The 23,049-nt window shown below is 37.7% G+C and overlaps 4 protein-coding genes and 1 long non-coding RNA gene across 6 annotated transcripts in view; 3 read left to right on the top strand and 2 right to left on the bottom strand.

The window, feature by feature from the left end:
- The window catches only part of LOC136261473 (uncharacterized), a 9,458-nt gene extending 7,263 nt beyond the window's left edge, over positions 1–2,195 (top strand). For both annotated transcript variants that reach the window (XM_066055488.1, XM_066055487.1), the window contains exons 4-9: positions 242–338; positions 390–503; positions 551–595; positions 1,066–1,137; positions 1,903–1,975; positions 2,024–2,195. In XM_066055488.1, the coding sequence (XP_065911560.1) occupies positions 242–338; positions 390–503; positions 551–595; positions 1,066–1,137; positions 1,903–1,975; positions 2,024–2,121 (499 nt within the window). In that variant the 3' untranslated portion in view covers positions 2,122–2,195. The remainder of the gene's footprint in view (positions 1–241; positions 339–389; positions 504–550; positions 596–1,065; positions 1,138–1,902; positions 1,976–2,023) is intronic.
- LOC136261468 (cleavage and polyadenylation specificity factor subunit 6-like) lies at positions 2,164–15,702 on the bottom strand. The gene is made up of 16 exons (XM_066055479.1): positions 15,558–15,702; positions 15,386–15,505; positions 15,277–15,316; positions 8,783–8,943; positions 8,571–8,674; positions 8,452–8,517; positions 8,101–8,180; positions 7,844–8,034; positions 6,017–6,068; positions 4,248–4,339; positions 3,928–3,956; positions 3,846–3,862; positions 3,281–3,391; positions 2,831–2,916; positions 2,712–2,773; positions 2,164–2,540 (listed from the first exon to the last, which is right to left on the bottom strand). The coding sequence occupies exons 1-16, from the start codon at positions 15,621–15,623 to the stop codon at positions 2,414–2,416; spliced, it is 1,404 nt and encodes a 467-aa protein (XP_065911551.1). The 5' UTR covers positions 15,624–15,702; the 3' UTR covers positions 2,164–2,413.
- LOC136261474 (E3 ubiquitin-protein ligase SIAH1A-like) lies at positions 15,629–16,946 on the top strand. Its single transcript, XM_066055489.1, has 2 exons — positions 15,629–15,786; positions 16,032–16,946. Exon 2 carries the CDS (start codon positions 16,058–16,060, stop codon positions 16,859–16,861), a length of 804 nt encoding a protein of 267 aa, XP_065911561.1. The 5' UTR covers positions 15,629–15,786; positions 16,032–16,057; the 3' UTR covers positions 16,862–16,946.
- The window catches only part of LOC136261462 (kinesin-like protein KIF20B), an 18,529-nt gene continuing 12,338 nt past the window's right edge, over positions 16,859–23,049 (bottom strand). Inside the window, exons 19-28 of the mRNA XM_066055470.1 lie at positions 22,515–22,630; positions 22,284–22,386; positions 21,680–21,730; positions 21,535–21,579; positions 18,618–18,797; positions 18,365–18,405; positions 18,169–18,193; positions 18,031–18,115; positions 17,220–17,368; positions 16,859–17,162 (exon numbers count right to left, since the gene is read on the bottom strand). Coding sequence (XP_065911542.1) covers positions 17,091–17,162; positions 17,220–17,368; positions 18,031–18,115; positions 18,169–18,193; positions 18,365–18,405; positions 18,618–18,797; positions 21,535–21,579; positions 21,680–21,730; positions 22,284–22,386; positions 22,515–22,630 — 867 coding nt within the window. The 3' untranslated portion in view covers positions 16,859–17,090. The remainder of the gene's footprint in view (positions 17,163–17,219; positions 17,369–18,030; positions 18,116–18,168; positions 18,194–18,364; positions 18,406–18,617; positions 18,798–21,534; positions 21,580–21,679; positions 21,731–22,283; positions 22,387–22,514; positions 22,631–23,049) is intronic.
- Positions 18,323–20,062, top strand: LOC136261488 (uncharacterized). The gene is made up of 2 exons (XR_010703927.1): positions 18,323–19,320; positions 19,375–20,062. It is a non-coding gene; the product is annotated as an uncharacterized lncRNA (long non-coding RNA).

Here is a 23,049-nt window from a genome sequence, read left to right as displayed (position 1 = left end):
TGCTTGTAGCACGCGTATTTTTACCCAGTGTATTTTATGGCTAAATATAATTTTGGCCGGTTTTCGCTCAGCGGTACAGTGTTAAAACCCTTTGATCATTTCCACATGAATGAATGGAAGTGAAATAATACACACAATTAATGCAACAAATAAACATGCTATATCACTCACTATACGTGCCTCATTCCAAACTAATGTTGATGCTGGTTCATTACTGGCTAGTTTTGTGACATGTGTACAGAAAGACGTCTACTAAACCCAAACCATTGGATATGGTAGCTACTGAGCAAACGTCTACAACTGAAACAGCGTTTTCTCCAAATCAGCATAACAGAAAAGTAAGTTTTGTTGCAAAAACATACCAGAAATCAATTCTCTGTGCTGCATAGGATCAGGAGTCTCTCCCACTGAAGATCAACTTGCAGGACTCAGATGGCCATGAGAAAGTGGAAGAACCAGTTGCTAAGAAAAACAAAGGAGATACCCAGAAATCACCAAAAAAAGTGAAGAGGAGAATGAACTAGGCCTATAACATCTTCTTTATAATTAGGTGATACGATGGAGAAACAGTTCGGGAAGATACACACATAAAAATGTAAATACTTATTAGAGAATTATTGAGGTGCAATGGTATCCAGTGTGGTACCAAGAATTTTGGGCAGTACAGAGAAGCCAGTCTAAAATTTGTGTCAGTGGTACCTGACAGCACAATTATGCAATATACCTGAGTTACATGCTTCATTCAGCAAAAAATAATTTACACTAAACAAAATTTATTTTACATGACTGCTCTTGATCTAGCAATGTTCTTTGATGCTCAATATTCTACCATAATTTGCTTTATTTTTGTGCAAAAAAATTTCATGTAAAATTATTTTCGTATTATTTACGTGAATGCACTGCTCTATTAAAGTAAAATTTTGATCTTATATAAAAAAATTTGTGTAAGAAATTTTCCTACAAGTTTTGCATACTACAATGAAAAAAAGCAAATTACAGTATATAGTTGAAGTCAATAACTACTAGTAGCTATTAATAAATTTTATTTTATATGTACACCTCCAGCCAGAAGAGTGTCTATCACGTACCCTGGCCAGTAGGTGTTTCCAGCTTGGTTGGCAACAAGCAACTTGTTCAGTGAGTCACACAAACATGCACACAGGACAACACTTTACTAGATCATATATACTTGTATGTATTATATACATTACAAGATAAAATTAAGTGGACATTTAATCCCTAATTTCAGTCATGCCAAATCTGGGATTAAATTTCCACTAGCATATCTACAGGTGTAAGCGACCTTTCTTGTTTCAGTACTTTTTTTTTTTCGATTCTTAATTGAACTTAAAATTCCTTATGACTGGTAAGCTCATGCATAGCATCTCTGAAAAAAGGACATCAGACATATCACTAAAATTAATTTTGAATCTGAATGTACACCCAAATCATAATAAAGTAATGGGGCCCTTACACTTCATTTTCAGCTATGTTCAGCCTGTTAGGCAGCGTTATAAATGAAGAACACTACAAGAAGCATCTCTGCAATCAATCCATCACTACAGGATTACCATTAAAAGTGATAGAAGCCCTTGTGTGCTACAGTGAATTGATATCTTGGTGCTGTCAGTGATAAGAAATGGGACACCAAAAGGCACCTGTTAGGCTGAAGTGACATCTAACGGTGAAAAATAAAACCTGTAGCCTTACTCGTCTGAAGGCATCAGGCAGCCAGTAGAAAATTCAGTCAAAATAATTCTATTTTGAAAACACTTTGGCTGTTTCCCAGCCAAGCCTCCATGAAGATATTGTTTCTGTTCAATAGTATTTTTTTGTTGTGAGACAGTGCAAACCTCCAGGATCCCTAATATATAGCACCACTGTACTGTGATATATGTATAGGTTACTGGTTGTGGCAAGAGGTTTAGCAGTGACCGGGGATATGGACATCATGCTTTAAAGGTGCATGGCATTCGTAAGTTACCAACTACACAATCAATTTAACAATGCTGCTCCCTAATAGAACATGGACTGGCACCACTTGAACTACAAGTAACGGTTATTCCACCATCAAGTGGAGTGACCCCCATGTCAGTTTATCATGGCATGGCAGCCTTTTAAGCAAGGATGTATACTGACTTAAAGAACTTACCTATTCCAATCTAAGACAACATACAAATTTTGCTCATGTAATTTTAAAAATATATGATAAATAAAAGTAAATATACAAATGCAGAAATATATAAAATACTTTTTTTGGAAAGCTGTATTACACACAGTAAGTATACAGTAATGGAGTGGTATTATTAAAATATAATAATTACATATTAATTTTGTTAGTAAATTAACAAGTGAATGTCGACAGCTACAGTAACATGCATTGATTATTATAATAGATGTACAATGGGTTTGGCTATCTTCGCCTCTCTCTGCTGCGGTCTCGGTGTCGGGAGCCACGCTCTCGTTCACGTTCTCGTTCTCTGTATCTACTTCTTTCTCTGTCATCATGATGTCGACTGCTGCTACGACCAGATCTCTTACTATAACACACAAACATGACATGTCAGATTTAACCCTGCGCCACTGTGTATGAAATATAAGTACCAAGAAAAAAGTGATGTAATTACATTTAGTAGAAATTTAGATTTACTGACTTCACAGACATGCACATGAAAATGTACACGCTGTGCACACTCAAACTTATAACATACCTTGACTGGCTAGATTGTTTTTCAATACTTTGTAGACAGTCTTGCAGTGATTGTATCAATATCTACACCACCACCAAAACCATACACAACAATGATGATATGTTAATACATTAATTTACCTGACTAGCATCTGAGCTAGCTGTTATTGACTGCTTGATAAGGGAGACTGCCATCTTCAGTATATCAATAGCACTCTCATAATCACCTGTTAGTACAATGTTAGTATTGTAAAAAATACTACTAAAACTCGTCTAAAAGCTGAACTGCATGATATTGCAAATCCTGAAACGGCAGTATTTTGGAAACATGTCAAAGCCCTCTTAAAAATATAGAGGGGAGGAGTCTGTTATGACACAATGGCAAATCCTGGCTCATGTTTTACACAACACTGGCCTGCATACATATTAGACATACACAAAAGGCACTTAGCCAAAAGTTTCGACAAAAAATGGTTGGCAAAATCATATTTATTTGTCAACTTGCTCATTGGTCAAGGATTCCTGTTGTACAGTAAATAAGGATGATATTCAGTCAAGAAGGAAGGCACAACAACATGTGCTACTACTGACCAGAGTTGGCATCAGTCATGGCACGTTGTATGGCACTACTGGACACTGCTCTGTTCCTCTGATTAGCTTCTTGTATCTCCTCCTCTGTGTGGTTACTGATACCTGCACCAACTAACAACAGTATCATAGTAACAGGACAGTGGATACCTCTGTTACCATAGTAACAGTTGGTAACATTACACTGACACAACCCTCACTTAAATTCAGATAACCGAATTGTTTACTGAGGATTTATTTATTGGAATTGCTGTCAAGTAGGCATCTGCAAGAAGGCTAAAGCCTGTTAATGTAGCTGGGAGAATTTTGGCACTAATGTGTGTATAAACTTTCAAAACCTTAGAACTCTTAACAGAACATTCAACTATTCTAATAGAACATCTTTTTGGGGGGTGACCGGTTCCAAGTTTTCTGATGGTACACATCACATGTACTTAGCAGGCTTGTTGGGACCATCTGAATTGTCCTAATGTCAAATGTGCTAAAGGCCTATCATGGTGTGTGTACAGTATATAGGCAATTATTCAGTCTTCATGTTAACAACATCTCTATATCACTACTGACATACCTGATGAGTTCTTTAACCTGTGTGGGGAAGAAAGAGAGCAAAAGATAAACACAAACAATTATGACTGCCCACTAAAACACACCTTGCAGCTGCTTGAGCAAACAATTCCACCTAAACGACAAGGAGAAATACTAATGAGTTATCATACACAAAATATCTGCACATGTGTGCCTCATCAATTCAGCTCTTATTGTGCAGTCTCAAAGGAAACTTGTCTCTAAACTGTTGTCCGTAAAAAAACAACTCATATAAACTGCCTAATGCAGCCAGCTGCCCAAAGGTGATAGAAATACATGGGTCCTCAAGATTTAGCACACACATAGATGAGGTACAAGTTGTTAAAGTATTTTACGTACCTCCAACAACACATCACTTACACAATGATCAGATTATACTGCTTACCACACTAGTAGTGCCTGACTGCATGTCTGGGAAGAAGGCGGGGTTAACATGTGGAGCAACTGGTCGTGGGGGAGCTACCATTGGGAATCCCACTATGGAAGAAATCAATGATGAGTTACAGAATATTAACACCAAAAATACTAATTTCTTTTGCAGACAGAGAAAAGTTCAAAATCTAAATTTCAATGGCTTGAAGATTGAGAGTGAAATCATGGATTTTAAATAAAGTATCAGAAATTATAAGACTATTTTATGGTGCACATGTGTGAATGCCAAAATAATAGTGTTAATTGTGAACAACTCTACAGTTGATTGCTGGTGTACATCATCATAGGTACGTATTACAAAAGATAGTAGAAAACTGATGGCCACAGACCGTGAGCACTTGTGCTGTAAAGTCTTCACAACAAGCTAGCGTAGTAGTTTTTGTTTGCACATTCCTCAATTTTTATTTGACATTCAGCACTTGCACAACACTAGCAAAGAGTGCCATATACCAGGACACACGATGGTGTGTCATGTGGCCTAGTACAGCTAGTGCGGATGCGTGACAGACAAGTGTGTATTTTACAGGAACCAAGAAAACACTTTTCACACATTTGTAGCACAATAGTGCCTGAATGGAAATTAACCAGTTTTGCTGCAGAAACTTCCTCGGGAGGGAGCATCTCCTATTCCAAATTTGAGTCGAATCTGCCCAGCCATCACTGAGATATGTGCCTTCAAAGCTCATCTTATTTTCTTCGTATTTTTCTTCATCTGCTTTTCCCCCTTCTCACTTGCTATACCTAACGCATGATTTAGTTGATTGACTTCAAATTTGGAGGGCAGTAAGTGCATAATGCAGTAAATTTACAGCCCAATTTTTGTACACATCAAACTAAGAACAACAGAATTATGCATGATTTTGAAAATTGCAAAAGCAATTTGTTGTCACACCTACAGGGTATTGATGGAATAACTTGAAAATCAGTTTGTACATGAAGTTATTATCGTAGTGCAAACCTTTTGTGGTTTGAAATTACTGAGAGTATTAGCTAAGGAGATATAAAGCAAAATCAAACATGTGAAAAAAGGCGCAATCAAGATACTCTAATAGAACAGTCACTGAGAAGTGTGCAAAAGATGCCAGAAAAAAAAAATCTCCAGGTTTTGAACCAGGGACCTCTACACTTGTTTACGGAACCAAGAAAATGCTTTTCATGTATCCGTAACTCGATATTGTTTGAACGGTAATTAACCATTTCTGCTGTGAAAATTTCCTCAGGGTAGGATATCTCCCATTACTAATTTAAGTTGAATCTACCTTCAAAATTTGTCTTATTTCAGTTCTTCATAAATACATATAGCCACACAGTCTTTGATGATTCCTGTACTAGTGACGAGAAAAAAGTTAAAAGGAAGTATCAAGGCCAACCATAGGCTGGCTTTGGAACTTGCAATTACAAAATCAAGTGATATCCACACAAAAACAGCCAAGCTGTGAAAAAAGGTGTGGTCTTAGAAGCCTGGGTGAAAAAAGTTGTGAAATCAAAGGTGGCAGCCTGAATAAATTGTAATAAATGGCTGTGTGCATTATTACATTAACATCATTGCAGCCATTTCTAGGCTGCCACCTTTGATTTCACAACTTTTTTCACCCAGGCTTTTAAGGCCACACCTTTTCACAGCTTGACTGTTTCTGTGTGGATTATGTATGATACAAAGTACTATGCATACATCCATTGTGGAGTATTTAGACACAGATACAACTAGCTATGATGACTCACTTCCTGGCATGGGGAAATCTGGTCTCATCATTGGAGGGACTGGTGGTGGGGGCTAAATAGGAAAGCAAAATTTACAAACTATACAATGTACATGTAAAGAAGCTTATAAGCAACATGAAATGTGCACTAACAAGATGACCATTTGTAAGCCAACTAAGCTAAAATGTGACCGAATTTTGCAAAATCACCCATACGGGTACATTTGACACTTAAAATATTTAATAACCAAATAACAAGCTTTATAGTGCAAACCTACTTGATTGTAAGCCATTCTCAATACCTTAAATTACTAGAAATATTTTTATAACTCTCCTCTGTTCTGCTCATAATAGTAACTCACTAAACATGAAAATTCTAATCATGTCACACATGCCCATATGGGTGATTTTCCAAAATTCGGTCACAAATGATTCCACTGTTGTGTTTATTATTATTATTAGCACTTTACAGTGGCCAGCATTGAAGGTCTGACAGCAACCTGTATTGCAGCCTTTGGATTATCTAACAGAAACTAGAGAACTTTAAATGATCATTACTTAACCTACAATAAGGTGAAACAGAAAATGGGACAAAGAAAGGAAAAATAATCCCTACTACCCCAGGATTTGAGCTGCAGGCCATCCAATGTCTAGTTAAAGTGTTATAAATGCCAGGCTCCCATATTAATCATCTGTACATGTTTAACTTCTAAAGAAATAAAAAGTAATGGGTAGCATTTTCTTTGCTTATGAGTGGACAAATGTTTTAGGCAGGTGGTTGAATTATTAAGTCCCCTAATTGGGACATCAGTACAGTAACCCACCTGGATGGTTGGCACACCTACAGATGTTCCAATTAAGGAATTAAATGTTGGATGATTATTAAGTTACCCTCTGACTACCACATGGTGGTTTCGATATATAAAATTAATGCCCATAGCATCACATTCTAAGCGCTCTGTAACTTCAGTCAAGCGTTTTAGTAGCTCCTGCACTTATCCTGTAGCAGCCACACACTTAGTGAATGGGAACAGGGATAACTGGTCTCTCGCGCACTATCGTGCAGTTAGATGATGCAATTGCCTACTTTCGGAATGTCGATAACAAGCATTGTAGACAATTCTTCGAAGTGATAATGGCACTACTAATGAAGAGAAACAGTAAGGAGAAGGTTGAAGTGGTGTGTTGCTACTTCTTTATGTCTCGAAACAGTGACCTCGTGTCTGTATGCATATGTGCACTTGCTCAAATGCTGGAAAACCAGACTAAGTGATCATCGCTTCAACTGTAAACAGGTTAGCAATGTTCATTGTGTTATTATAAACTGTAAAGTAGTGAAATTTCATGTTTGGTTTCAGTTAGGCCAATTTTTGCAATTTAATGGCTTTGTGGTTGCTCTTGTGTAAACAGCAACTTGATAATCAAATTCCTTGTTATATAGCGAGTAAATAGATATAAAGTTTTATAGGATTATATGGTGTAATGTGTAAGTTATAGCAGTTTAGAAGCAGTAGATTGGAGGCCTCTACAAATTTGGCGGTGAGGGGGTTACGAGTGATACACAAGTGACCATCAAAACTGCAGTGTGGAAACCAAAGGACATCACTATTGCTGGATTAATGAATAAAAGCTACATACATATAACAGCCTCACACAGCATATGTAATTGCCACTATAGCTACACACGAGATTTTAAAAAGTCACAGGTTTACTGCTATGTAATATACACAGTAGCCATGGCAATAACTGCATAGTGAAGTATGGCATAAAAGGGTTCCCTATATTTAGTCTTACAACCCATGTATTTCATATAATTACTAGAGACTGTATAGAACAACACAGTACACACCATTGGCATTCCTGGTCGTGGTCCCATCATGGGAGGCATGGGGGGTGGCATCATTGGCATCCCTCCCATCGGCATGGCTGGCATAGGCTGGGACATCATACTATGTTGTTGCATGATCTTGTTCTGGTGGTCGGTAGTGGATGGACGATTGGTGGGCTTTGGTTGTGTCACATTTGGTTTGGTAGGGTCATCTGAACAAGCAACAAAAGAAAAAGTGTAAATGGTTCAGCGTTTGCATCAAGGCTAGCTACACACACCTTGTTTACACCTCAGCTCAAACTGATGCAAGTTAGTTTTCATAGCATAAGATAGTACTGGGTGCTTCTCATGAATCTCTCTACAACAAAAGAATACTATATACATGTACCACATCTTCATCACACAACAATCTCAATAAGCACTCTTAGACATGCTACAACAATTTTCACAGTTCAGGATGACGGCTTGAGCAATTTTCAAAAAGTAATTGCATGGCTGTAAGTGTTATAGAGAAAATGTTCCTGGTGCAAGGTCTTTGATACTATGTAATATAGACCTTGGTCTTGTACTAGTATTGGCCACATGCCCCACAGTTAATATAGGTCACATTTTCAGCACATTGTTCTTACATTTCTGTCATCTTTGTACACGCCTGTTCTGCAGTGGTCTCATTTGCCAGCTCAACTAATGCAATACTGAAACAAGAGGGCAGGTAAGAATCTGGAAAAGCAGAAAAATATAGGCATACCCTTTGGATTGGCCGTTTGACCTGTTCTCGTAAAACTTAACAGCCTTCACAGTTTTGAAGCCACACTTGCTGAATGCGTTAAGCAGGTCCTGATCAGTTGTCCACTGCAGGATTAATACACCAATACTGTACATGTGTCAGTATCACAACAACAACAACATGTAGTAAGTACATTTGACAAATTCTTATAGTTGTCATGACAACCAACTCACCCAGGTAAGGTTTCCAATGAACACGGAGTTCTTCTTGTTAGGTTCATTGTAGATGTATGGTCCTCCCAATCCTACTACACTCTGAGAGGTGCTGCCTGCTGCCAACCTCGCCTGGACTGTACGTGCTGTCAAGTCTGCCTTAAATCTTGCTGATCCTGAGTCTGTACAAACATGTGTGAGTAAATGTGTACTACACATACAGTGGAACCTCATCACAGAACACTGTTCTATTAGCCCACTTGTTTATTTGAGTATCCCTGAATGTAACATTTTCACACCTTAGATCAAAGAAATTCCTGAGGATACATTTGCCATGTATACCTCTTTACAGGGAGACATCTAAATGTACACCAGTATACATTGAAATGCATCCCGGGAAAGTGGTTGCACTTCTAAAAGAGCAAGCCACTTTCATCAAAGCAAGCATGGCCTAGATAAGGATGAGGTAGTGGTACCACCCTCTGTTTGTTTTGTACAAGTTCAGAAATCGATTGAAAGAATAAATTAATGCTTACGTGATAATTACCACAAATTAGTGTTGCCACAAGAAGCACTCAAATGAAGATGTTTCAGTACTTGCCACTCTACAAGTTGGGAAATGTTACTTAAAGGTGAGGACTAGTCTTACAGTGCATTCACAAGCATTTTGGCATGTTTTTGAATGCGGACACACCCACATTACAGACGACAAAAGTTAACCTCTCTATAATGAAGCTTACCCCTTTAGGTCTTTGGTATACGTTGTGATTAGTCTTTAAACAACGCAAAAGCCACTTGTAAATTTTCCGAAATTTGCCCTACTTGACTTTTCCGTGATATCCATTTGTTATAACAATTATAGCTACAACGTTACTTGCTGTCTAACCATAATCAAATCTTTAAGGCATGCCTATAAAATGAATCCAGTGTTAACACTTGTAATGGCATCAAGGCTATCAGCCTGAACAGAAGTGTTATCTGTAGCAGGGCACTCGTGATTTTCCTGATATGTATACCCACAGCCCTCGGGCATACATATCAGGTAAATCACTTGTGCTCATGTTACAACTATAAAATGTGTCATTGGTGTATAAAGCCGGGCTGCAACAAATATTTGATTTGTTTGGATATTCATTAAATTTATTTTGGTTACCAGCTATATTTCTACAGATGGTCTGTTCTGTTATTATTATGATTAAAGTACCTGGTAAAGGCAGAGCCTGTATACCAGAAGGCTATGTGTTAAGTATGTGGCAAAAAGTTGCTGAATTCTAGCATTTTCGCATTAATCTAAATGTGTTCAGTATTCGTTCTTCAAATATCTGGATACTAAGTTCAACATTTGTTGCAGCTCTAGCTTGCCTAACGTAACCAACTGCTTAATATGGAACACTTGGTTAGTTTCGTGTGTCCTGATGTACTTGTATGCATGCATGTTGAAATGGGTTGATGTCTTTGTAATCAAGGTTATTAAGAGAGTTCAACTGTACTCCTAATAATCTTAAGTATAGAACAAGAGGTGTACACATATTTAGTCATGTATAACGTGATAAACCATATAAAAACCGTCACCCTTAAGGGTACTGTACATAGGTGGGGTGTGATTGTAGTGTACATACCATCAGTAATTATTTCTTGAAATGGAATAGTTTTATGAAGTACTAAAGTTTCATGACGGTTACTAAAATTAATACACACTTTAAGTTCAATCAACATGGATAAACCATAACACTCACATGTCTATAGTGGTGATGACATGGTGACATGTACTCTAACCAAGTCACTACATAATAAACTAGGTCACTAGTCTAAATTTTATTGATTGCTAATCTACTGTGTTCTCTTCAGTGGTACAAAATGGTTATGTTTAGGGAACACTTCGATAGACACGATACTTAGCTAGCCTCACACCAGCCTCTTTAGTCAGATAAAACTAACCCTGAAAAATCATTGGTTGAGCATTTGGCTGCACCAAGCAGGATAGCTATATTGGAATAGGAATCACCTGTATAGAGGGCCAACTTTAATGAATCTCCCTAGTAACAAATTTATACTAACCATATGTGACCTAGTCTGGGAAAACCGGTCTTATCGCCTATTTAAAAGTATCAAGAAAGACCAGTTTTGAGTATTTAGTGTGTTGTAGCTCGCCAATGGTTGAAGCTATGTGTACCAAATTTTCACATGTTTTACACGAATTCCTTACCTTTCACAGCATCCACTGTGCAAGTAGCCAACAACTAAGTTTCCCGCCATTTTAGATAGTTTTTAAACCGAGGTTGACTGTATCAGGCGAGCTGCAAAATGGGTGGGAGGTTGGGGGGCCTGGAAGGCGGGCAAGATGGTGTTCAAAAATTGAAAAGCAAGGTGTAGGGATGAATTAGGCCAAGTTTTGGACCATTGAGGTCTCAAAATTGGTTAAAATAAAAGGAAATTCACAGCAGAGGTACTTATTCATCACCACAGAGCTGTACAGCCACATACAGTCATCCCCAGGCTGACCAGGGCTCCATTTAGGCCCCACACCGCACATACAGATCGCCACTGGGCTTGGGAAAAGCAGCCAGCAAAACCAGACCACTCAGGGTCTAGTTGATTCTGATTGTGGAATTAGATAGTTTATTCGTGTAGTTTTGTGTCCTGGGTGAAAAATCGAATCTGCTGACATGGGCAATAAGACCGGTTTTCTCAGACTGGGTCACATATGTTGACTGTGGATACAAAAATATGGCTGTGTAGTAGGGATGGTACTAGTTCCCATCATGAAGTGCTCGTTGTTATGGCCATTTAAAATGGGTAGCTAATGAGAATAGCTGAAGAGTGATGTCTACATGTTGTTCTAGCCATCATGAGCAACCCACCTACTTCAAACTTTTGATTGCAACTACAAAACAGGTGTTTTGACATACTGTGCAGTGAAGCCTTTCTTGAATCAAGGACAAAACAAAATCAGAGGAGGCTGACCATGTGTTATCAAACATTTGTGGTCTCAAAGTGAAGTTTATCCAACTCCAACAACTCAGTGTTAACATTTGTGTATTCTAATATACAAATTGTAGATCACACCATTACACATCCTAAACCCTCCCAACCTTCTTCAGTTAATGTGTTACTTTCTTAGCTAAGAAGAAGTCTTGAGTCATACTTCTCATGAACGAGGTAAACAAGGCTTCCAACATCACCTACAGGCACACCGTGTTTACAGTTGACACCAATAACATTTGATCTGAAAGATCACATTTTAAGTCTCCTTATTAGGTAAAATTTTACAAGAAAACAGACCAGTCTAGAGTCCATTATAGCACAAAAGGCAAGAGTTTAAAGATCAGTACTTAGTGATTGAAAAGACAACATTCATCTTATTGTCAGTGTCAGCAGACACTGAATTAGTGAAGTTTTATAACAAAACACCTCAACCAATGAATCACATTGTTTGTTCCAAAAATGCACAGAAATCTGGAAAATTACTGTATCATCACACCACCTATCCATCTTAAACCAAGTCATCCAACAACATTGTTCTTCTTTAAAGTAAAAGATTCACCTATTATGGTGGTTCTTCAAAGCTGTTATACCCACCCATATAAGCTAAAGAAATCTGATTACAGATGCCATGTACTTAACAGGCCAGAACAGTATGCTAAGTCAGAAAGATGGAAATGATGCTTACATCACAGAAGCCATGGAAACTTCGGTAAACTTACCACATAGCAACCAACCAAGCAACACAGATATGCAGTAAATCTCAACACTATTATACACACAATAGCATTAGACACAATATCAGTTTACAACACACACTGGATTTGGGCCACATGAATAGCATCCAAATAGTTGTCACACACACCAGGTATAGCACAAGACACCAGGAAAGCCCAGAATACAATAGTTTAGATAGTAACAGTTATGGTCATCAGGTGACATTACTCCATTAGACAAGAAAAACCTAATACATCTGCTAAACAAATAAACATAAGGTATATAAATTTTATGCATTTAAAACTTCCTGGAAAACCAAATACAATGCATGCACTTATGAGTGGCTATATGGTGACATATTTAGCTACACTACTGACAAATTTAGATGTGTGCTAATGGTAGCCAGAATGCATAGCTGTGAATAACATGGTGTCTTCAATAGGCAGCCTGTGTAGAACATGAATGATACTTTAAACAAACCGTTGAAACCAAATTAGCTCATCCTGGAATATGGAAAGCCTCAGAGGTGCTGTAGTTTAGATGGACCAATACACACACACACACAAACAGTTGTCAAACACAATCTCCAAGCACCACTAAATAAGCAACCATCAAGTTCACATAAAATTTTCTTAGTGACACTGCTAGCAGTACAAGTACACATTAACATGTTGTTCCCCCCATAAAGTGATTCATTTGCTACGTCAGGGTCCCGCAATTAGTGTACACTACATGGTTACTCAGATCCTTCTCTCCTAAAACCCAATCAAATACTCATGTGTCCCCAGGTATTTATTTGATTTAGGACTAACCTGTGAAATCCTGCAGCAACGTTCACAATCCACACTTTTTTTAATGGAACGTATAAGCCTTGCATAACAAGTGTCCCTGAAACTTTGCACCAATCTTGATATTCCAACAATTACCAAACCACTAAAAATATTGTATACCTCAGTAGATATATCGAGTGGAATAGCACATTACCAATTATCAGCATTAATTTGTCAAGCTAGATACTACAATTCCTCACTGTAATCATGTACAACTTTCAGTGAGTATATTGTAACTACTAATAGAGCAATGTATTGTCTCTTGGAACACCAAATTTTATGTGAGTGGGTGAAACCATAAAGTAAGCATACTGTACAGTTGGTTATACGTGCCAAATAAATTTAAATTTTTTTTTTTTTTTTTTTTTTTTTTTGCAGAAGTTTGCGAATTGAGTTCAACTCACAAAATTTCCAGCTGGCAGACTGAAATTCTTATATTTTCGAGTGAGCTGAGTTTAGCCTAAACATTCTGTATATTTAGGGTTTGTACCTTCACCACAGTTACACTGTAACTAGCTGTGCTACAACAAAAAAAACTAAACAATTTAGTATTTTAAAAACTATTAATTTAAAGATGAAGTAGGGATCTATGCAATAAATAGTGAAATGTATCCAATAGAGAAATTGTTCATGTCTCATATGATTGCAGAAATTTATGCTGGAGACTATAGTTAACAGCTCTGCAAAATTTGGATCTCACGTCAATAACCTCCTGTACAGTATCGTGTGCCAATTATCAGCACCCTGTAATTACCAGCAGACCATGCAAATCTGAGCATAATTCCTATTGAAAGATGAGGCTAGCTGTTCAGAAAGATATTCAGGTTAGACACAAAAGTATAGCAGTTTCCAGTACACTATTGTTCTAGCACAACTTCACTATTAGCATAGCAATAGAGGGGTTGCATACAAAACACGCGTTGCAAAATACTTAACAACTGTTGCTACCCAGTCATGCTTGAGGGCAGAGGACAAAGGCCGTAGTCATTCTCAATGGTTAAGCACATAATGGGACATGTTCTCCAGGTTAGTCACTTGTATAAATTAGGATAGCAAAATTTATAAAGCATTAAAATTTGCCACTAATGCATCAAAAATTTATAATGCACTTGTCTGTACTTAACCTAGTTTTTTCAATATTTGCTTTCAACCTTATCCTAGAGTGACAGTGGTACTTGTTGTTAGCAGCTTGCGGTGACAAACCAACAGGATTCGTTGCATTCGGTACCATTGAAACTTGCCCCCAAGTATGGCTGACTAGCAACAGTTGTTAAGCATTACTGGTGCGATGCTAACTCTCCATTACTGATGATTGAAAATAAAAAGTTTTCAAGGGTAAGCAGTCCGCTGGGTAGCATTGATTATATTCATAGTATGTTTAACCGATAAAATTGGTACCTGTGACATTATTGGTATGTGTTTGAACATTTGTGAGTCCTCACATAAAGTTTCTAATTTGCATACCACAACTCTAATTAAAGCCCATCAATTTATATAAATTCAAATACAAAGAAAAAAAAACTGTTTACAAGATTGGTACATCTTTACAGCTAATTGACCAAAAGTACATAAATGCTATTCTAAATACAAACAGTATAGGTACCTTTATAAACACGAATCAAGTCATGTATGCATTTGTACAAACACACCAGGTACAAGTCTGAAATATGGTGATACACTTATGTACTCTAATTATTTAAAGCACTTATTTGTGCTACATATAACTTGTACAATTAAATGCACAAGATGGTACATATGCACACACACATCATAAAGCTAACAAAATCATAAAGAAAAAATGACAAGGCACAAAAATAACACACAAAAACATAAAGAAAAAAAATCTTTAATACTAAAAATAAAATAAAGTTAATAAAAAACATGAACATTGAGCTTTTAACAAAAAGATGACCATACGTGCATACACAAAAATAAAAATGACAAAGAATAAAATAAAATATAACTTATCAGAGATCACCTACACACCTTCCAAATCCGGTTGCTCTTCTTTTCCAAGTGACATGAACTGTTTAAACGAAAACCCTCCAATCTTGATCAGCTCACAACTTAACGAGGTCTCATCCCCTTATCTTACCTCATCATCTTGTTCGTCTTCTTTTAGCTCCTTCTTAATCACTGTAGGCGCTGTAAGAATATCATCAAACAGGTCGCCATGTTCTTGTTTGGTGCTGTCTGTTGAATCAAGTCTGTCCCGCTAAAATGCACATTTGTGAATAAAAACATAACGAAGGCTTGTCTGAACAAACCTGTGGAACGTTTAAGTCGAAATCATCAGCGTAGAGGTACCAATCATCATCTTTAGAGTCGACCATTTTTCCGTCTTGTTTGTAGAAACCGCACGGTTCACGTGCGCTCCAGAAATTAAAATCATTACTTGAACATTTCTGGGGCTTTCGTCAGCCAGCAAGTGACTTCTACTCGCCTTTATGCCGTCGAGTTTATTGTCGGTCGAGTTGTATTGTTGAGGCTGACGTGGTAAGTGTATTTGTTGATCGTGGATTGGTACTGGTGTTGAGTGGCGTAAATGAATATGTACGCTCATCATCGTACCGATATGTTGTGGCGATATTATTGTGGCGTCCAGTTCCGTAAGACTTAGTAGAGATTAGTTATTGTTTTGTGTATACTAGTATAGTGTATTTGTTGCTTGAGTATACATACCCTAACACGTAAGTATTGAATTTGTATGGTGTTCGCTTATTAGAATCGTTTTTTAATAGGACTACAACAACAGGCCTGTGTAACTATGGCGCTTTCAAGCCCTAGACAAGTTCATTCCATGTCAGTTCAGAGCCCGGACGACTTGGCCTACTTATTTGAATGTCCGGTGTGTTTCGACTATGTTTTGCCGCCTATACTACAGTGCAACAGTGGACATTTAATTTGCTCAAGTTGTCGACCAAAAGTACAATGTTGTCCAAGTTGTAGAGGGCCATTGGGAAGTATCAGAAATCTGGCAATGGAGAAAGTGGCAGAAAATGTTCGTTTTCCATGCAAGTATTGTAATTCTGGTTGTACATTACGACTACTTCACACTGAGAAAAGAAGCCATGAGGATGTTTGTGAGTTTCGTCCTTACGCTTGTCCATGTCCAGGGACATCTTGTAAATGGCATGGTTCACTGGATGAAGTACTAGGCCACCTCATTCACACACACAAAAGTATCACCACACTTCATGGAGAGGACATTGTCTTCCTAGCAACAGACATTAATCTGCCTGGGGCCGTTGACTGGGTAATGATGCAGTGCTGTTTTGAACACAACTTTATGTTGGTACTTGAGAAACAAGAACGGCATGAAAACCACCAACAATTCTTTGCTATTGTGCAAATTATTGGAACTCAAAAACAAGCTGAGAACTTTATGTACAAACTAGAACTTAGTGGTCATGGCCGACGACTCACATGGGAGGCCAAACCAAGAAGCATTCATGAAGGAGTTGCCTCAACCATTGGCAACAATGACTGTCTAATATTTGAGACAAGTATGGTACAACATTTCGGTGAGAATGGAAACTTACCGATAAACGTTACAATTTCACGTGTGTAGATTAATTGTAATATATTATACTTATAATACATTTCAGATCACATATTTTACAACAATATTAACATACAATTTGATTTAAAAGAAAGTGTGTTTCTAAATTATAGCCAGTCAGGGTGTTAACTTTTTACAAATTATACATACTACAACCAACAAAGTACAACTAATAAATTTACATAGCACAATTCTCCAATTTTTTTGTGTATTGTGTTTATAAAAATAGCTGGTGCTGTTATTTCACTGTTCTTGATCTAAGAACTTTAACAGTTGCTCCACTCTTACTGGGTGACAAAGCCATAATCACCTAGTAAATATCAACAACAGGTATTTGTACAATTACAAATCACCAATGATTACTGACCGATGAATTATGGAGCATTGGACCAGATATTTGTGATTTCTTAACCAACTTGCGAGCAGTCTTGACAGTTTTCTTTGGTGTTGGAGTTGTGTCATCATATAAATGGCTGGTGTCCACTCTCTGCTCCTCATTTTGCAATGGCCTCTTTACTATAATAATGTGAGATTGTTGATGTATACACCCTGTGTTTAGTAAACTGGGGACACCTTCTTGGCTCCGGTATTTGTATGTGTTATTTACACCCTAAAACTACTGCTGCTTAGACAACACAGCTCTTATGTAACCATGCAGGCATTTTATAACAAGCTGGAGATTAATCACCCATAAACCCAAAGTGAGTATTTGATAACTAGTAAACACACATCCACACACATTCTAGTCAGGTGCCAGGCTTGGTGACTGCTGTAGGGATTTCCTACAATGAATAATTTTAGTCCATCACCATGACAACATGGTAGGTGTCGAACAAACAAAACCTGAATAACCTATTATATTAAGAACACACTTTAATTGTAAAATCTGTCAAAATATGATTGGCCAGTGTATGATGTACAACATAGCTATAGTTATACTGTATCCCAACAAATCCTCTTGTAGACATCAATTAGTGTTAATCTGTTTTTTTTTTTAATTTTTTTTCATTTTTAACAGCAGCCTTGCTGGTTGGTTGTAAGAAGCCAGTTGGTGTGTAGGATGTGGCCCAGTTGTTCAGTTGTGACAAGATGTTGAATTAGTGAAGAATGGTGTAGGGTAGTGTACAACAATACACTATACATGTACACACATACAGACACACACAATACACAAATACCTGTGCGAGTTATTGTACTCTTTGATTGGCTAATGAGACGTTTTAATGTTCCCTTTTTCTTCTGAGTATATGAAGGATCCTGATTCTATTGAAAAACATTCATTACTATTAAATCTTGAGGACAAATTTTGAAGTTACCTCATCTTTGATCTTCCTTAACTTTCTGCGGTTAAAATAAATAAATGTAAATGCTGATTTGTATGCTTACAGAACTAGGCACACACACACACACACACACACACACACACACACACACACACACACACACACACACACACACACACACACACACACACACACACACACACACACACACACACACACACACACACACCTTGGAATTTTTGTCGGCATTTCATCATCAGGTAAGAATTGCTAAATGACAAAATACATAGCACCATATAATGCTTTATTATACTGGCTGTACATGTAAAAGCTGGTAACACTATAATGTACTCTGTATATTGACATTTACAGTAGGTCTACAGAATTCAACATCACGATCCACAGCAAGGCAATAGTAAATGAGGATTATGTTGATTGAATGGTTAGTTCCAACATACTCTTCTCAACGACACACAACTAACTGTGAAGGCATTTGATGATTTCCTCTTCTTCCTCCTATTCCTGCGAGTTTTCACAGCCTCTGCTGGGGTGACATCAATCTCCATACGACTCAGTTGCTCTGATGACAAAGTATCATCAACTATCTGAGAGCTGCTCTCCAGGTCAGGCACAAATGGCATCGTATGATCCATGGAGGAGGACTACAAGGAGAATGAGGCCATCAGTCTATACACAACATTGAGATCCTAGTTGGTTGGTTTCAAGATAACCCATATGTTATACAGCCCCATATCAACTAGTTCAACTGGCTATACACTATGTGATTCTCCCCACAGCACACAAAAAAACTGCTTTAAATTTGCTGGAGGGCAACAGTAGGGGCAACAGTAGCTAGGTATGCAAGCTTTGGGCAACAGCTTTCTTACCCATGGTGAAAAAGAGATACACTATCTGGTTGTTATCTACATTAAGTTTATGAATCTATATTTCTACCAAGTTTGGTAAATCCCATTTTGGTCAGAAACTATAGCCTCACTTTCATACCACAACATACCAATACCCACCAGCAGCAGTAACACAATGCAACTTGACTACACTTTCTGCACAGCATATATATACAAATAAGGAAATTCATGACCATCAGAAATTTCAGGTCCACTAAAGGCTAATTTACAATAACAGTGCAGATATTGCAGGTGTGTGGAACAGTAACTGCAATCGATGGTATAGCCAACAGGTGGTATATAAAGAAATGCTGTACATTAGTGATAGCTACAGGTGTAGGTGCAATTTGCTGTTTCATAAGTTGCTGAGTGGATTGCCACTCACAAGCAATTGTAGAAGACACAATTGAACAAAAGGACGCAGTGCTTAGTTGTATGCACAAGAAGGATGGGAAACAGGACATGCTCACTAGCCATACCATTCTACTTCAGTATATTCAGTATAGCTTTATGGATGACTCTAGCAATGATCGACATCGCTTTAATAGTTGATGTGTCAAAGATGGAGAGGTGCAACAGCACTTGTCTACCTGAAGAAACACCTTACACGATAAAGGAAATGTTTCAAATAGTCTGTGAAATGTACAATGAGAGCATTAACGACCTCATGATGAGACATTGCTGTTGGTTTCTAATACTGGTTGCTTGTATTGTACTTACATTGGCTGGTTTACTGTTGGTACAAAGTCGTACCAAGACAACACAATTGTACTGACCATCAAGTGGTGCAAGAACAATTCCCCCAAAACACTATTATCTCATACATGTGCTCATACTGTATGTTAGGATATTTACAAGGGTTAATAGTGGAGCCTCCACTATTATTACTAACCCTTTGATAGTTTTATAATGTAAAGTATGTTGTTGTACATAAACATTTTTTACATTATGCATTATGCATTACAAATTACAATACTATGTGACCTGTATATTTAAGAAAAAAAATATTTGTAGGATGAAAAGTGCATGCAAATAAAGCTCCTCAAACAGTAGCCAATGGCATGACCTAATTAATGCTTGGATTGTATTGAGCTTTATACCTGTCCACAGTCTATTGTGCAGGACAGCTCAACTAAGGTTAAAATTGCTGGTCTGTATATGCCCAGGGGTCACTTCTTTATAACATCAAGAGCCCACATTGTAGTGCTTATGGGCTCCTATATACTATATACTATGTACATGTACTACATCACGGATTCCCAGGTCTGCCATTGCTATATAAAATATGGTGTTGGGAGTTAGAATGGAAAAAATATCACTGCACAGAGAACTATGGTTATTAGATACGTACTGCAGTATAAGCAGTGTGTAAAAAGCATACTTGTTAATACCCCCTAAATGTTGTTCAAGGTGATGGTGTAATGGTCACTTCACTTTATACAGGAACGCCTACTCTATGTCACTAGCTGCACTACTGTTGCATCTCCATGACAACATGGGTGGTGATTCTGACCACAGTTTTGAAGATTCAATAACACGAGCGTGGATATTGTGTAGAGAAAGATAAGAGGTCAAGAAAGAGAAAAGCCGGTCCTATGTTGTGTAATGGATACTGACCAGCTTCAAGATAGCAAGAAAAAAAGAAGATCTCATCACTTTGAAGCTGGTGATGAGCACATGTTGATGGATCATGAAGAGATCATGATGTTTATCTGTTGGTGGATATCAATGTTGATAACTGAAGTATCATCCTAACTAGCTATAATAATAAGCCTATGGAAGTATTCCTACATCAAGTAATGGATGCTACTATTAAACCAGATAGCACACTGCATATACTTTGGTTTTTTTATATATGTACATACAATAGATGTGTATTAGAATATACAATACAAAACGGATATTTAGAAAATAATTAGCCACCATACTTCTCAACAACCACAACAGACTCACTCCTGATTAGCCAGGAGTCTACTATGTTTTTGTGAGCTTCCATTTATTCTTTCTGGCAATTCACCTATTGTTCTCAAAATTATTCCTGAAGTTTGTGAAGCACATGAGAATAGTGACTGCTATAGTAGAATTACTGATTTGAAGTCGACTGCTTTATTTGAGTAAGTGGCTTATCTATTAGAGTATTTTTTAACTGTTTTATGCTGGCACTGTTTCTGTGGTGTATCCAGAAGATTATTCCATTACACTGTTAGCAAAACTTATAATTTTGCACCAATTATTCCTGCAACTCACCCTAATTATTTCCACTACCTGTAATTATTATGGCCAAATAGACGTGTCCCTATTTCTGATGCTAAAGCCCAAACACTACATTTCTGGACTAAACCTTGTTGTAGCCACCACTGTACTATTTGTCCTGCTCTCCTATCTAAACCACCTATGACCTGTCTATACCAGACCAAATAGCAATTCCCCCAGACACAGTAATATAATACATCTGTCACCATAACAACAACAGGTACATATAGTATATACATACCTCTATTACAGCTCGACTCTTTCTCTTAGCAGTTCTTGTTCGTCTCTACAAACACACAGAACCAATTATAGAACATATTCAACACACCAGTGCCCAGACACACAGTATCAAGGATTGGATGATGATATACACAAACCACACTTACTCTGTTGGAGTCATCTGATGATTCTGAATCAGTTAATATTATGACTTTATCCTAGTGTGGAAATATATGTATACGTATACCAGACAAACGTGTGTAGTGTGTGTGTGTGTGTGCGTGTGTGTGTGTGAGGCAGCATAGCAAAGTAGCATCAGCCTGGTAATCCAGTCAGGCCAATTTGGTGTTGTTGTTGTTTCCTTGAGCAAGAAACTTTACTCACAATGCTCCAGTCTACCCAGTTGTATATTGGAAACCTGGTGCCGTGGTGTGTCACCTGGGGAAGCAAATGCCCAATTGTAACATCAATTGCTACTTGGTGTTTACTGGGAAAGCAAATGCCCAACTGTCCTCATCTCATTTGGCGGTGTTGGGGTCATTGTGGAACTTCAGGTTCCGCAACCTCTCTCCTGTGAGACATGGATGGTCCTCCTGCAAGTTACTAGCCCTACCCCATGAGGATTTGCCTGCACAAGGCTCAAGCATCTGAGTGGTGCACAGGCATTGCAGTGCTTGTTCACTGGGTGGGGATGGTGTTTCACACAGCTGCCGTGGGCATGTGTGCATAGTGTGTACATGCACAGTGTGTACTGTACTACAGTCACCTCACCTTAGCGTCACTAGCTATAGTTTGACTGGAGGAAGAAGATGGTATGTCTGAAGCAAATGGAACAACTGGTAACCCATCTCCATCATGATGTCTAGCCTCAACACTACACACACAAAGAATCATAAAGTAGTACTGTATTCCTTTAATAACAAATAACAATGATTGAAGGAAAACTTAAACAGCTAGCTACAGTATAGTGTATTAAGTACGTAGAATGTCTGTGCTATTTACCGGGGCTTTGCTATTGTTTTTCTCCTCTTCCTAGCTGGTAATTGAGGCTCCTGATCAGGTTTATCTTCTCCAGAAGATGACTGTGTTACTTCCTGACTCTGAACTGGCTGCTGGCCCTATAACAGATAATCCTTTCTTTTAAAACTGTGTGCAGCTTTAGAACAGGGTTGGGAGGTATTTATGTATTAGTAGTCAATAAGGTATTTTTTAGATACCGATGTGGTTTTCTAAAAAAATACTGAATACCAAATTTAATGTAGTGTTTAAATTTTGGTGGTTTAGTGGTGGCCATACATGAAGTCAAACCCCATACCAACCATGTTTATGGCACAGACCTATATATGTGTGTTGAAGTATTCATAATGATTTTTTTTTACTTTACTTTGTGGTGCAGTTGCCATTTCATTTGTTCCTTTAAAACATATGATAAATGTAAATCATAGCTTACCCATGTTTTTACGAGTGTAAAATATAAAAGGTATTTAGTGATACCTCCTAATACTGTGCTGTTCTTCAAAATGCATTACAACACAGA

This window comes from Dysidea avara, chromosome 7, assembly GCF_963678975.1.
Source record: "Dysidea avara chromosome 7, odDysAvar1.4, whole genome shotgun sequence".
NCBI lineage: Eukaryota > Metazoa > Porifera > Demospongiae > Dictyoceratida > Dysideidae > Dysidea > Dysidea avara.
This window is presented reverse-complemented; position numbering and strand designations above follow the sequence as displayed.

Excerpts from the sequence above, each read along its gene's own strand:
- LOC136261468 (XM_066055479.1), bottom strand. The coding sequence starts at position 15,623 with ATGGTCGACTCTAAAGATGATGATTGGTACCTCTACGCTGATGATTTC. Across the intron at positions 15,506-15,557 it reads TCGACTTAAACGTTCCACAG|CGGGACAGACTTGATTCAAC; the intron begins GTTTGTTCAGAC and ends TGTGCATTTTAG. Across the intron at positions 4,340-6,016 it reads AGATTTCCCCATGCCAGGAA|TGGGATTCCCAATGGTAGCT; the intron begins GTGAGTCATCAT and ends TTTCTTCCATAG.
- LOC136261474 (XM_066055489.1), top strand. The coding sequence starts at position 16,058 with ATGGCGCTTTCAAGCCCTAGACAAGTTCATTCCATGTCAGTTCAGAGC.